This window comes from Propithecus coquereli, unplaced genomic scaffold, assembly GCF_000956105.1.
Source record: "Propithecus coquereli isolate 6110/MARCELLA unplaced genomic scaffold, Pcoq_1.0 Scaffold215, whole genome shotgun sequence".
Classification (NCBI taxonomy): domain Eukaryota; kingdom Metazoa; phylum Chordata; class Mammalia; order Primates; family Indriidae; genus Propithecus; species Propithecus coquereli.
The window spans coordinates 2469805-2486460 of NW_012146634.1; the positions used below are offsets into that span (position 1 = coordinate 2469805).

Sequence of the window (16656 nt, forward strand, 5' to 3'; positions counted from 1 at the left end):
AAAAAGATTTACTCCTATGTTTTCTTCTAAATTTTATGGTTTTAGCTTTTACATTTAGGTTAGTGATACATTTTGAGTTAGTAATATTTGCATGTGGCATGAGGTAGGGATACAACTTCATTCTTTTGCATACAGAAATCTGGTTGTCCCAACCATTTTTTGAAGAAACTAATCCTTCTGCCACTAAATGGATTTGGCACCATTGTCCAATATCACTTGGATGTACTAGAAGGACAAATAAACTGTTAACATGTTATGTGTTAGGGACATAGGAAGGGGAGATAGGAATTGGATGAGGACAGGCATATACAGCTTTGTATACTTATTTAACTTTTGAGCCAATGTGAAAGTACCACTTAGTAAAAAGCTAAAATAAATTTAACATTTTAAAATACAATTACTAGGCAAGCCACAGAGTAGTATATATATCTGACAAAGGACTCATAATTAGAATTTATAAAGAATCCTACAAAAGCACTGAAAAAAAGGCAGAACAATGTGGGCACAATCTGAAAAGGCACATCACAAAAAACAATATCCAAGGCCAATAACCATACAAATAAATACTGAACTTTACTGGTTATCAAGGAAATGCAAATTAAACCATAATGCTATACCACTATACACCTACCAAAATGGTTTGGTACAGAATTAGTAAAATTCTGAAGGAACCTAAGTCATAGGTTGAAAAGCCTTTTGTGAACTTGCTTTGAGACCTAAGCACCACCTATGCAACATTCCAATCATCTTACCAAACCTGACTACACAATTCACGTATAATTTGAAAGTTTTTTTGCATTTGCTTCTTGTCTTTCCAACTAGATAGTACTATAAAAACGATGCTGATTATTGTAACGATGCTTACTTTTTATTGACCCATTACAATATAGCTTACTGAAACACTCTAAAGGGAAAAATTTACTTAAGAACTTAAATCTAACCTTTAAAATTATGCAATCAAACTAATTATAAATTAATTACATCCAACTCAAATGAAAGTGATTAATCAGATTCTACAGAGTCAGGACAAAGGTAGAAAACTGGCAGCCTAATTGGCATTATTTAGCCAGAATAGAGTATTTTTTGAATTCTAATTTTAATGCCTTTAGACTGGGCAAGCTTCATTATTTCCAATGTCTTGGACTAGAGTTACCTGCCTGGTTCCTAAAGGCATCCAAACCTGCGCTATTATCTCCATATGGAAGATCCACATTTAGGTATAATTTTACCACTCTCTTTGTTTTAAAAAGAAATGAGGATAACATTACCCAAGAGGACTTTTATAAACAAAATAACAAGAAAAAGTTTTAACTTGGAATTGATGTTATTTTACAGACAAGGAACAGGAAGTCTAAACAGATTCAAATAAACTTATCCATAGCTAATTCTTTTCAGCAATTATTAACTCAGATAATCTCCCGTGAAAGTATACAACATAAATTGAGAAAGGAAAACAGAAAAAGAAAACTGCATAGATGTTAAGAACAGCCTAGGTGGGCCAAGGTTCTGGCTGGCGGTGGGCTCTGGCCTCCACACTCCTGCTGCACGCCTTGCGCCCTCCAGTTGCTTAGCAGGCTGCAACCCCACCACACTCACGGAGCCCTAGCCTACAGCAGGGCTCTCCTCTCTGCCCTGCTCTGCATCTCTCCGCCCTTCTCATGGCCCACCTGTACCCGCTGCACTCTTCAGAGTCGCCCCGGTTCACTCTCACATTCAGGAGCTCAGGCCTGGGACAATGGTGTGCATGCCTGTACCATCATTCTAATTCTGCGCTGGGTCTACAAAAAATTCCTGGAGCCATACATATACCCTCTAATTTCCCCTTTTATTAGTCACATATTGCCTAGAAAAGCTATACAGGAATCCAATGATAAAAATATAAGCAAAGTAGACCGTAAGGGTGGAGACATAAATGGACTACTAACAAGAAGACCAACAGAAATCTCCGACAAGAAGAGACTAAAGCGATTTTCCCAAAGGATCTCATTGTTTTAAAAATGGATCTGATAATATGAAGTCTTTGTACCTGTCTCTGATCTTTCTCACTGAGAATAGAATTCAGGATAGTTTAGGTATTTACCTGATACTAATCAAGAAATACGTGATATCTGTATTTAAAATGTAGTTAGTTATATTTAATGACCTCATTAGTTAGTTATTTTTTCATTAATGTAGCTTCCATTTCTATTATTGCTGTTTTAATAATATGAATAAATAGGTTTGCACTAGCAGACAGTCACTAAACCAGTACTTAAAAACCTTTGGTCTTTCATTCATATGAATCTGACTGCTGTTTGCTCTCATTTCTTTGGGCTCTTCAAATTTGAGTGAAGTACAATTTTACTGTGGAACAGTTTACTGAGACAGTGCCATGAAATGAAGGGTAGAGTTTTTGGAGATGATGATGATGTGAAACATAAAGATAATTACTGTCTAACACAATGGAGCAGCTTGTCTGTGAAAGTAGTATAATTACTATTTATTGCTCTGAGAACATAGAAAAGACAGGAAAACAGGGGAAACCTCTTTGAAAAATGAAACGACTTTTACATAAATGTCTAATGTATATTATAAAATTCTAATCCTTGTTGCATTCCTTTCTATTCCTACAGATATATTAAACATACAGTTAAAAAAAAAAAACCACCTAAACTACAGCCAAAAGCATAAGGACCAAAAGCTATCATACACATGAGAAAGGGGATCATCACCTCCAAACCAACATTAAGAACAGAAGCAGTGAATTTCAGTCATTACTATTCCCTACTTCTGAACCATATTTCAATGAACACTAGTTAATTATTATTAAATGTCTTATTATTTTCTAATGTCTTATCTCTTCAGTAAGATTCGATGGGCCCAAGGTTCATTATATATATCCCTTTTGTATACCTTACCTCATAACACATGAAGGTGATGCAACACATAGCAGAAAATATACGACAGTTGAAATGCAGTGCTCTTATTACTTTCAATACTTCAGACTCACAAGCACAGTAATACAGTAAAATGATTCTAAATACCCTATCCTCCTATCTGCTCTATTACAGATGAAAAACTGATGGGGATCTTCTGACTGACATTAGTTTTTTCCTTAAGTATTTACTACGTGAGGTTTGGTTTTTAAGCTATCCCCCAGTGATGGGAAATGAAATGTGCTGTATAATTTGAACATGAGCATTCTATTAATAAACCACAAATGGATGACAGGCCGCAGTAGTCCAAAACTCTCATTCTGGCAGTTGTGATGTTAGAAGTAGAAATCTGGGCAGGGTGCATGCCTGTAGTTCCAGTTACTCAAGAAGCTGAGGTGGGAGGATCGCTTGAATCTAGGAGTTCAAGACCACCTGGGCAACATAGCAAAATCCCATATCTTCAAAAGAAGAAAAAAAAAGTCATCTGAAAAATTCTCATTTTTCCAAATCCATTGAGGACAACAGGTCAGACCATACACACATTATTTGAAACCTGACTCACAACCAATGCCCAATTATGTCCCACCAACTCCAAACATGGGACATGGCATCAGAATTAGGCTTTGTAGGCAAAGAGACAATGAATATCAAGGATATTACATAGGTAGTTGCATAACAAATGAAAACAAATTTCCACAATTTTTATCCACAAAATTGAAAATACAATAACTTAGTAAATTTTTTGTAATATAGGTCTACTAATGAGAAGAAAGGAATGCTTGGAAGATAAGAATTTGCTTAATTGGGAAGGATTTAAATAAGTCATCATAGGTAGAGGGCCTTCCTTGCTGCCTAATGAATGAGCCACTCAGAAATTTATCTTGGTTATAACCTCATTTTTATTTTTAAGAAATTCTGCTGATTAGATATTCCATTTTAAATTTTTCTATTTCTTGGATTTTTGCTTTCTTGTGAGTTGGGAATTATGTAATCAGTGCTTAGTCTGCTCTGCCATGTTGTACTCTTTTAGCATAGCTATAATGTAAGTACATAATAAACGCCATGCTTCGCTGTCTAATTCAAAACAAAATAATACACTCCACTGTGCCTTCAAAACATGACATTTGAAATCCACTCTCTCTTTTGTTTGAAATGATAGATATGCACTGGTCATTTTTTAAAATGTTGTGCTACAGCCATAGATATGCCTATCAAGTTACAGCTGCATCACTGCAATTTGTAGTGCACAAAAAGCAGTGCAAACCAATGAGAGTATTACACAGTCTTTGTCACAACTACTCTATTTTGCGTTATAGCATGAAAGCAGTCACAGACAATACATAAATGAATGGGCATGGTTGTATTCCAATAAAATTTTATTTTTGAACACATATTTAAATGTCATATAATTTTTACATGTCACAAAACATTCCTTTGATTTTTTTCAACATTTAAAAGTGTAAAAATTATTCTTAGGCCAGGCACGGTGGCTCACGCCTGTAATCCTAGCTCTCTGGGAGGCCGAGGCAGGCGGATTGTTTGAGCTCAGGAGTTCGAAACCAGCCTGAGCAAGAGCGAGACCCCGTCTCTACTAAAAATAGAAAGAAATTAATTGGACAACTAAAAATACATAGAAAAAACTAGCCAGGCATGGTGGCGCATGCCTGTAGTCCCAGCTACTCAGGAGGCTGAGGCAGGAGGATCGCTTGAGCCCAGGAGTTTGAGGTTGCTGTGAGCTAAGATAACGCCACGGCACTCTAGCTCAGGCAACACAGTGAGACTCTGTCTCAAAAAAAAAAAAAAAGGATAAAGAGGTAAAAAAAATCTAAGATTTAAAGCAATTAAAAGGCTCCCGGAAGAGGTAAATCAAACAAAAGAAACCCAACCGGGGTTGTACAAAGGAGCAAAATCAGATCAGTATTGGCAACACTGATTTCTTTAAGACTAAAAAAGATGCCTTCAAAGTTCTGGGGAAAAAAGATTTTTAACATAGAATTTCATATCTAGTCAAGCTATCATTTCAGTAGCAGTATAAAAAGAACTTCAAAACTGCAAAGGCTCAGAAATTATACTCTCAATGATTCTTCTTCAGGATGTACAAACAAGGAAGTAAACAATGGGAAAGACACGGGAGCCTAGGGTTTGTGTAATTAGAATCAAGACCCTCTTCATAAAACTGACTTGTGAGATTAGACCCTCAGAAGAGTACATAAGCAAATAATAGTAAAATGTTTTAAAAAATAAATCTGACCAACAGCATGGAAAGGAAGAAATGTATCTGTCACTGGCTGGGTTCAGGGTAAAGAAAAAACTTTTCTCCTGAGCATTTCTAAATACAAGCCAGCCTATATAAAAACTCTACATCTGCCAGTTTTAAGAAACATCAAACTAAAAATCAGCTTCAGTAATTCTTGTGTTCGTGGCATCCGACAAAAACAAATGCAAAATACTCCTTGGAGGCTAGTTCCCTAAAACCAGGTCTAGCAGATTTCATAGAGATAAAGCCCTGGTGAATATGCTCACAATCCAAAATTATGAAACACAAGAGGGCCTACTATAAACGAGCAGGCAGAATCAAGTAGTAGTAAGACAGCAAGAACTTCACATAATGAAATTATCAAATAGAAATATGAAATCATAGGTGGCTCTCTATGGGGATGTGCCTTAGACCTGGCACAGGGACTGGAGGCCAAGCAGTGCCACTGTCACCTTTGGGAGTGAAGGGGATCAGAATATGCCACCCCAAAATAAGCCACTTTAGCAAAACATTGTTTTGAGCTGAAGGCAATTGAGAAATGCAGGCTGGCTGGGTGCAGTGGCTCGTGCCTATAATCCCAGCACTTTGGGAGGCAGAAGCAGGAGGATCGCTTGAGGCCAAGAGTTCAAGACTAGCCTGGGCAACACAGTGAGATCCTGTCTCTACAAAAAAAAAAAATTTTGGCCGGGCGAGGTGGCTCATGCCTGTAATCCTAGCTCTTTGGGAGGCCAAGGCAGGCAGATTGTTTGAGCTCAGGAGTTTGAGACCAGCCTGAGCAAGAGCGAGACCCCATCTCTATTAAAATTAGAAAGAAATTAATTGGACAACTAAAAATATATAGAAAAAATTAGCCGGGCATCGTGGTGCATGTCTGTAGTCCCAGCTACTCGGGAGGCTGAGGCAGGAGGATCACTTCAGCCCAGGAGTTTGAGGTTGCTGTGAGCTAGGATGACGCCATGGCACTCTAGCCCGGGCAACACAGTGAGACTCTGTCTCAAAAAAAAAAAAAAAGAAATATGAAATCAGTACACTTGAGACATTTAAAAAATAAAAAGATCAAAATAAAGTAGGCCAGGCACAGTGGCTCATGCCTGTAAACACCTAGCACTTTGGGAAGGCGAGGTATAAGGATCACTTGAGGCCAGGAGTTTGAGACCAGCCTGGAAAACATAGTGAGACTTTGTCTCCACAAAAAAAAAAAAAAAAAAAAAAAATCATCCAGGTGTGGTGGCATGCACCTATAGTTCTAGCTACTTGGGAGGCTGAGATAGGAGGCTTGCTTGAGCCCAGGAGTTCCAAGTTAGAATTAGCTATGATCGTGCCCCTGCACTCCAGCCTAGGCAACAGAGTGAGACCTCAATCTCTTAAAACAAACAAACAAAAAGTAAAACAAACATAATCTGAGAAACCATTTATATTAAAAATGAAAATATAGGCCGGGCGTGGTGGCTCACACCTGTAATCCTAGCACTCTGGGAGGCCAAGGTGGGTGGATCGCTCAAGGTCAGGAGTTTGAGTTTGCTGTGAGCTAGGCTGACGCCACAGCACTCTAGCCAGGGCAACAGAACCAGACTCTGTCTCCAAAAAAAAAAATAAAAATATAATTTTTTTTAATAGCTCATAAAAGATGTGTTAAGACCTTTATAGAACAAAAAGATAAATTACTATTCAAAAGCACAGAAGATTCATGGAAGATTTAAGCAAATGCAGAGGGCTACCATGTTTATAAATAGGTAGACACCATACTATAAAGATATTTTCTCCCAAAATAATCTATATATTCAAAGCAATTCCAATAAGAACACTGACAGTTTTTTTTTTTTTTTTTTTTTTAAAGAGATAGGGTGTTGCTATGTTGTCCAGGCTGGAGTGCAGCGGCTACTCACAGGCAAGATCATTGCACACTGCAGCCTCCAACTCTTGGGCTCAAGTGATCCTCCCATTTCAGCCTCCTGAGTAGCTGGTACTACAGGCACATACCACCACACCCTGCTTAACAAGTTTTTTAAACAAACTTTCACAAGACAATTCTAAAATGTAAAGAAAAGCAAAAGTTCAAGATCAGTGGAGGGCTGGGTACACCACTGTAATCCCAGCTACTCAGGAAGCTGAGGGAGAACTGCTTGCTCCCAGGAGTTTGAGACCAGCCTGGACAACACAGTAAGACCCTGCCCCTAAAAAAAATATCAGTCAAGATAACCTTACAAATGGCCACGCACAGTGGCTCACACCTGTAATCCTAGCACTCTGAGAGGCCAAGCTGGGAGGTCAGGAATTTGGGACCAGCCTGAGCAAGAATGAGACACAGTCTCTACTAAAAACAGGAAAAATTAGCCAGGCGTGGTGGTGTGCAACTGTAGCCCCAACTACTCAGGAGGCTGAGGCAGGAAGATCATGTGAGCCCAGGAGTTTGAGGTTGCTGTGAGCTAGGCTGCTGCCACAGCACTCTAGCCCAGGTGACCGAGCAAGACTCTGTCTTAGGGGAAAAATAAAAAAAAAAAAGATAATCTTGAAAATGAGCAAGATATATGTGGAGGGCAGTGAAATTAACTTAATGACAAAGCTTATTGCTTATTATAAAGCTATAGTAACAACAAAAAGAAAAACAGATTTAAAATTTAAAATTCTTAACATTAAAAGACAGCTCTCTAAAAAGTCAGGTGTATTAGTTATCTATTGCTGTGTAACAAATTACTCCAAAACTTAATGACTTAAAACAACAATAATTATTTTTCACAGCTTCCTTGAGACAAGAATTTGGGAGGGACTCAGAAGGCAGTTATGGCTCAGTGCCTCTAATGAGGCAGTCAGATGTTAGCCAGGACTGCAATCATTTGAAAGCTTGACCAAGCTGGAGGATCCACCTCCAAAGCGGTTCATTCACACGGCTGGCAAGTTGATGCTGGATGTTGGCAGAAGATCTCAGTTCTTCTCCACATGGGCCTCTTTTAAGAACTGCTAGAGTGCCTTCACAGAATGGCAGCTGTTTTTCACATAGAATAAGGGATGCAAAGAGCAAGGAAAAATCTGTGTCTTTCTTCAATGACCTGGCTTCGTAAGTCACTGTTAATTCTGTTGTATTCTCTTGGTCACAGAGACTAGCCCTAAGAATTGTGGACAAAAACCACTGAAGGGTATGAATACCAGGAGACAAGGAACAAGGGGCCATCTTAGAGGCTGGCTACCACATCAAGCTACAGGCTCAGCTTAAATCTTCAACTTACATAACCAAAAAAGGATCAGTGTATAGAATTTATCAAGAATTCTTGCAAATCAAAACAAAAGATGCAATCTAAAGAAAAACAGAAAACATATGGACAACTAATTCATAGAAATCACATATAATAAGCATTCAAAAGTATTGTTCATTAGTGCCATATAGTGCATGTCATTTATGCATTACTGGGGCACAGGCTTTAAATATTTTTCTAAAAATGGTGTATTTGTCTATTCATCCTTATTCTTTTTCCCAGTTCCCCTTGGGTCCACTGGCTAGGGGTACAAGTACAGTTTGTGGCCACAGAAGAAACACAGGTTAATTTATCCATCACCCCGAGCCCAATCTCTGAAGCTGGCCTCAGTAAAGACAGTGGTGGAACTCAAACTGTCATAAACATGAAAAAAATTAAGAGATCTACAGTGAGCTATTTATGAAAGCTGAATTTCTGTTAGTAAGTACTTTCTTCATTTTTACATTTTATTGGGGGCAAGCTCTTTATGAACTGTTATAGGTACTCCAAAATGAAGGACTATAAATGTATAAATCTACCACATCCTACTGTTCTTTCTACAGTTTGACATTCTTCCCACTAACCCAGTGACTCTACATTATTGTCTTCTTACTGTTCAAGGGAGCAGGTCTCAAACTTTTTAGTCTCAGGACTTCTCTTACCATCTTAATTACTGAGGAACACAAAGAGTTTTTCTTTAGATAGATTATTACCATCAATATGCACAGCATTAAAAATAACTGAGATGACTATTAATTCATTTAAAAATAATAAACTCACTACATGTTTAAATAACATTCTACCAGAAATAACTACATTTTCCAAAACAAAAAAATTTAGTAAAGAATGGCATTATGCTATATTTTAAAAATCCCTTTGATGTCTGGCTTCATAGAAGACGGCTGGATATATACTTCTGCATTTGATCTGTTTTGATATGCTGTTTCTTTGAAGAATATAAAGAAAATCTGGCCTCATACAGCTATGTATCTAAGAAAAGGAAAGAGTATATTTTATTTTTTTTCTTTTTTTTGAGACAGAGTCTTGCTTTGTTGCCCAGGCTAGAGTGAGTGCCATGGCGTCAGCCTAGCTCACAGCAACCTCAAACTCCTGGGCTCAAGCAATCCTCCCACTTCGGCCTCCCAGAGTGCTAGGATTACAGGTGTGAGCCACTGCGCCCGGCCAAGGAAGAATACATTTTAACAGCCTTTTTAGATCATTGTGTGCATATTTTTCTTTAATACAACACAAAAACTTAAAAAGTATATGTCTTAAACATCAGTTGCAATGTGGAATCTCAAATCTCATCAATGAAATTTTACTACTCTATTAAAATCTATTTATTATTGGTCTATTTTGCACTTTGAGTGTTTTTCCTATGCATGATTTTATAATAGCATGCATTGGTCATTTAGAAAATATTGGTTCAATAAGCTATGCAGATATTTCAAATGCTGACATTTCATTATACAATATCAAAAACCCCCACATTCATTAATATCATTAACGATCTCATCAGAAAAGCCTTTAAATATTGAGAAACTGTCAAGCTCATGGCAGCAAATACAAGTTTTCCAAAATTCTAATTTTCATTTAAAAGCTCAATTTTTATCACTGGCAACATAAAATGTCAGTTGTTCTCCTGCAAGTGACAGACTCAATTCATTCATTTTTTGAGAAAATGGCTGCTGAAAACCCATACCTAAAAACCAGAGTCAATCATTATTTCAAGTAATAATTCTTTTCCATGAAAAAAAGCAGCCAATTCAGCTTGGAACCCAAATTACCCAAGTACTTTTCTTCTTGCACTTCAGTCTACAGCAGAAGCCCTCTATGTACATTTCCCATTTCATCACACAGAACATCAATGATCAAAATAAGTTTTACTGCTTCATCAAGGACATTAAGTCAAACTGGCACAGTTTTTTGGGTTTTATTTTTGTTTTTACTCTAAGTGTATGGTGATAAAGATACAATGACTTTTAGTATGGCCTGGAGCCACTATCTTAATTCATGCAAAGATGCCAGCAGTGTTACCCATCATTGCTTTTGCGCCATAATACAAATGTCAGCACAGTGAATAAGGCAAATAACAAATAAGTGGAATTATGAAAACAGTTTTAACCTTGTGAATTCCTGAAAGGGTCTCAGGGACAAAGACACCACCGCCATCACCCCTACCACCATTCTGTGGACTACACTTTGAAAATCACTGTTTTAACATACTCACACTTAGGGTCCACCAAGGAGTATATATGAGGAAATTAAATTCCCCTAAATATTCCCCTAACTAGAATTTTTGATGTAAAGATACTAGACATTAATTATAAAGACCTAGAATTTAGGACACTAGTTTACAAGTTTTTACAAGTTCTAGGTAGCTGTAGAGTTTGGGAACTTAAATGACTTATCAGGCATGCTGTACACAACAGTACATGTCAGAAAAGCCTAGAATACTGCCAACAATTTACCCCCTGCCTCTTCTTCCCATTTACTATGAGATAGAGGTAGTTACAAAGAATGAAGAACAACTAGAAGATGACTGAATATAATAATACTGCAATTTATTGGAGCCTTCTCATGTAAGCTCCCAATAAGTATTATTTTGCAATGTATTAACTCATCCAATTCTCATAATAACACTATGGAGTAGACATAATTATTACTCCCAATTTATGGACGTTAAGTGACTTATCCATGGTCATTCAAGTAGTAAATGGTAGAGCTCAAAAATGAATTCAGGTAGTCTGACCACAATGCTAGAAGTTGTTAAAAAGTATCTCAGCCAGCAGTGCCTTGCCCTCCCCTGGGTCCTCAAGGAAAAGAAATTTTTAAAAATAAAGTGTTTCAGTTTTCTTTGACATATCTTTAATGACTGGTTGCTGGTATGGCACTACAAAAAACTCAAGCTTGTTTCTGTCAAATAGGGCAGAGAAAGTAGGACCTACAGAGTCCCCAACAAGTCACACAGAGGCTAGAGCTGCCATACAGTACATGTATGTACTCCTGGGACAAGAACTTCCAAGGGCTCAAACAGAAGACTCCCCAGAGTGGCTCGGCATGGTCTGTGATAGGCAGACAAAAACACTACGAGGAGGTGCTCTTCACACTCAGAGGTCTTCCCTCCCACTTACCATATGATTGTTGCCATCTCAGACTTTTCACAGTAAGTTGAAGAATTCAGAAATAAATGATTTTTCCATGTTGATTCTTCCATCACTCCCACAAACTATAATATTAAACTTATGAAGATGCAGAAAGTTGGCATAAAAGACAACAGAATCATAGAATTTAACTGTACAGGAACTCAGCCTCTTCATATTGCAGAAGACCCAGCGAGGCTGCCTAGGTGCCTTGCCCAAGGGTTACACAGCTAATTAACAACAGAACCCAATGCAACTTATACCAATCCAGTTCTTCAGCCACATCACTGTGCTGTCTTAGATATGCCCAACTACAGAAGTCTCATTTGAGAGTTCATTCAGATGCATCAATATAAATTCGTATTTTTACTAATACATTATACATTTATATACACTGGCTACTGACAGCTTTTCTGTCTCAAACCTGAAAAAGCACCAAAAAATTTACAAAAACACTTTAAAAAACTCACTATTGAAATTCAACAAATATTAACTAGTTTATCTATTTTGATTTTCCAAATACTCCAAGTAAAGAGATCACACTTCCTCCATTTAAGTCCATGTTTCTCTGATGCAGGTACCACCTGCATCGGAATCACACGAGGTACCTGTTAAAAATGCAGATACATGGAGTTATCCCCAAATCAACTGAACCAGTCTCTGAAAAAGCTCCCAAATTAACAGTTTAGTAAGCTCTCCTGGTGATTCTTCTTCATTCAAAAGCTATTTATTAAACATTCATTCTATAATACAATATTCTAGTGCAAAATGAGAGACAAGCAAGTAAACAAAAATAAACATTTTGGATTTTAGCTTGGCTGTGAAGGAAAAAATGGTATGTCAGAGAGGGACCTGGAGGACTACTTTAAAATGAGTAACCAAATGAAGTCTTTCTGAGGAGACAACATTTGAAGTAAGGAGCCCTTCATTCAAGATCAGTGGTTCTCAAACTTAAGTGTGCATCAGAATCACCTGGAGGACTTGTTAAAACAGACTGCTGTCAGAGGTCTGGAGTGGGGCCCAAGAATTTATAATTCTAACAAGGTCATGGATGATGCTGATGCTGCAGGTCCAGGAACCACACTCCGAGAACCATCAACATACAGGGAACAGCCGAAGTGTGTGAGTATATTAAGAGAATCAGAAAGAAGGCCAGTTAGAAGGAAGGGCACTATACTCATCATTTCAAAACCACTTGAGAAAGAAGGTGGATTAAAAACACCAGCTACAGTTCTCCAGACAAGAGAAGATGACATCTGAGGTTGTTCAATACCTTGCATTTTTGAAGTATTTCAGTTATAAAGCATTTTCACATTATTATTTTTTTTTGTTTTTTTTTTTTGTTTTTTGAGACAGGGTCTCGCTCTGTGGCACAGGCTGGAGTGCAGTAGTGCAACCATAGCTCACTGTAACCTCCAACTCATGGGCTCAAGTGATCCACTTCAACCTCCTGAGTACCTGGGACTACAGGCGGATGACACTAGGCCCAGCTAATTTTTTTATATTTTGGAGAGACAGGGGTCTTGCTGTGTTGCCCAGGCTGGTCTCAAATTCCTGGCCTCAAGCTATCCTCCCGCCTCGGCCTCCCAAAGTGCAGAGGCGTGAGCCACTGCACTCAGCCTGTTTAATTTGACTTAGTGAGATCTAAGTGAAAGACTACTAGCTACATTTTAGAGAGAAACTGAAATACTAAAACAGTATGAACCTCCTTTAGAGTTAAGTAGGCAGAACTATGTTCCCTGATTCCAAATCCAGTGTTCTCTCCAACATAGCTTGTTCTCTTTTTTAAAAAGCAAAGCAAAGCGTACATATAGGAACTAATACTGACAAACTATTTTTTAGACTCTCTACCTTAAAAACATGGTGGATTCCAGACTCAATTTGTCCTATATATACTGTCTGTATATACTGGTTAGAAAGCAACATTACTTAAGACTGACAGTATTTAGTTCCTTCCATTTATTTCTCCTAGTTCTAAAACAAAGGATGAAGAAATGAAAAGGGAATTTACAGGTTATTATTCTCTCTTCCACATAAATTTCAGAGAGCCAATTTCATAACCTCAGTCCCTCACAGCCACATGAATCACAATTTGCATCTTGCAATTTGCCTCTAACTCTCTCGCCTAACACAGGTATCTCCAAAAGAACACTGAATCTCAAGTGTCTTACTATGCTTATGGGGCCAAAAACAGTTATCCTCTACACATCCATTATCACTTAGTGTCTCCATCAACCAAAACCTTATTCTTTAACATAGCATTCTTACCTGTATATCCCAATACTTCAAACCAAAACATCCCAAACTGAAATCGTTACATCCTCCCTCTACCCCTACTTCTGCGCCTGAATTCTTTATTTGCACTAATAGCATTGTCATCCCCCAAAAAAGAAACCTGGAATTCAGCTTACACATTTGTCTCCATCACACCAATCTAAATGCCCCACTCTACCTCCATTCCCATCGCCACTTACAATTAGTTACTACTGATAAACTAGATGCCATTTCTTCAGTAACTGCCGTGTACACTTTACATTACATATATATTTTTAAGACTAGTCAAGGGCAGTAACATTGAGTATTTTATCTTCACTTCATTCTCTCAATAATCCTGTGAGCTACGTACTTTTGCCTGTTTCACAAATGAGAAAACTGAGGCTAAGAAAAGTTAATCTGTCCAATCATAAGTAGGAGGTGGCAAAGCAGACATCCAAATTCCACCATGCCAAAATGCTTCCTTCTATGATACCTGGTATCAGTTCTTCATTATCCCTTCCAACTGAAAAATTTCTCACCTAGATAACTGCCAAGATTCTCCTCACTGATCTCTCTGCCTCCAGCCTTGCACCTTCCCTCATTCCTCAAGTGCCCCAAGTGATCCTTCTGGATCACAGATCTGATCCTTTTATCCTCTTGATATAAAAGCCCTTAAAGAATGCCCTTTAGTCCACATTGTACAGAATACACTCTACAGAATAATTCCAAAACCGTTAGTACAGATCTACAATCACTTACCTGCAATTCTGAAATTCCAAAGCTTTGAAATTTTAAGTTTTTTCATAAGTTTGCAACAAAACCCCCTCTGAATTTCAGGAGGCTATTTATTGTCCATTTATCCCATTAGTGTGATATTCATGTGTTTCGATGCAGAAACATTAATGTATTTGATAAAGAGCTATTAACCCTGACCCTGCTAAAATATTACCTAAGTGACCTTTCTAGGAAAAAGAAAAATTCCAAAGTGTTCTGAAGTCCAAAACACATCTGGTCCCAAAGGTTTCAGAAAAGGGACTGTGGGCCCCTCACCTATTCAGCCCATCAAGCCACTCTAATTTCCACCAATCACCTTACACGTTCTTTAATTCCAGGGATGTATAAAGTGCCCTATGTCCTGAATACCCTCCAACCCACTGAGGTATTCACCCTTCAAGAACCTGCTCAAGGATTTCTTTTCCGTGAAGTTCCCCTGACCTTCCCTCCATCGTGCCACAACCATTGTCCTCCCCCAGGACTTCCATTACTGCACGTTATATTTCCCTGTTGCACTGTGAATGAGATCCTCACCGAGTATTTTATTCAACCCTAGCACAGTGCCCAAACACTAAGGGCTCATTAACGTACAATAAACTGAAACAAATTCATGCCCAGCTCCCCCTACCTCCCAATTTCCTCCGAAGTTCATTCCTCCTTCATTCCCAAACCTTAGGATGTTCCCTAACCCTGCAGGCCCCTCGCTTATTCTCACTTCCTGAGCTCCTCCTTCCCAATGTCGTTTTAAAATTATTTTCTACCAGGAGCCTTCTTGTGGCCCCAAGCTTTCCAACGTCTGTTATCCACCTCCATTAAATCCGTAGTCCTTTCTCTTAACTGTGAAGAGGCCAAGTCCCCTCCCTCCAGAGCAATCCATCCTCACGGCCCTTACCTCTTACCTACTCCCTCAACACCTCTCCTGGCTGGTCCCTTCCACCCAAAACGCTTCTCACAACGGGTTTCCCACACCCCGTCTTCTCTCACCGTCCGGGGTCCACCAGCCCCAGAACCAGCACCCGGCCTGTATCTGCACACCACAAACCTCCCTCGCAGCCAGTGTCCCCTCCCCCAGCCTCTCGCAGCCGGCACCCCTCCCTTCAACCTCCCCGTGTCTCTTGCAGTCTAGCTTCGCTGGAAACTGTCCTGGGGGCCGTGTCTTTCACCCCTAGACCCTCAGGATCGCGCCGGTCGGAGCAGCCCCAGCAACTCGGTCCCCAGATCCTTCTGGACTCCACAAATCCCCTGCGGCCCAGACGTCGGGCAGGACCTCCGGCTCACCTTGTTGGATGTCGCCGTTGCTGCCCCCCGGGATGGGCACGCTGAGCTGGCGCTCAGGCTCGGGCAGGCAGCGCAGGCAGAAGGAGTGAAGACAGGGCAGCAGCTTGGGCTCCGCCTCACGCCGGCTCTGCAGGCTCTGCTGACACACGGCGCAGGTGTCCAGGAGCGAGGCTGGCGGTCCAGAAGGCGGCCCCGCCGAGGGACCCGGAGCGGGAGCCGAGGCTGGAGCTGGGGCCGGCGTCGATAACGCCCCCCCAGGAACTCCAGGGCCCACTGAGGCCGCAGGGGCTGAGGCAGCCTGGGCCGAGCCCGAAGAGGCCGCGGCCACCCCCCCGTCGTCGGGCCCGGCCGCGCCGCCCTCCGCGCCGGCCCTGCCGCCTTCCTCCTCCTCCTCCTCCACCAGCACCGCGGCGAGAGGCGGCTCCGCCTCCTGCGCCGCGGGCCCCGCGGCCCCGGCAGTTACCGGCGCGCTGCCGCTGCCCCCGCCGCTGCTCTCAGCCTCGCCGCCGCCTTTGTTTTCCGCCATGTTTTCCTCTTTGAACCCGCCGGACCGCCCCGCGCCGCCCGCCGCCCGCGTCGCCGCCGCCGCCCCCAGCCCCAACCGCAGCCGCAGCGAGAGCGGCCGCCGAGAGCGAGCAAGGGAACGAACCCACGAGAGCGCGCGCGCAGACGGCGCCCCCGCCCTCGCGTCGAGCGTTTGAAGGAGAGCGGGCGCGGTGCGCGCACGTACGCACCGACGTCTTCCAGAGGGAGGCGGGAACTCGGTGCGCGGGCACGGAGCCGTCGCTGCTTCCAGTACCGGC

General features: G+C 40.6%; 1 protein-coding gene across 1 annotated transcript in view; it reads right to left on the reverse strand.

Moving 5' to 3' along the window:
- Window positions 1-16379, reverse strand: part of TRIM33 (tripartite motif containing 33) — a 144901-nt gene extending 128522 nt beyond the window's left edge. Inside the window, exon 1 of the mRNA XM_012644588.1 lies at window positions 15854-16379. Coding sequence (XP_012500042.1) covers window positions 15854-16379 — 526 coding nt within the window. The remainder of the gene's footprint in view (window positions 1-15853) is intronic.
- Window positions 16380-16656: the final 277 nt, after the last annotated feature.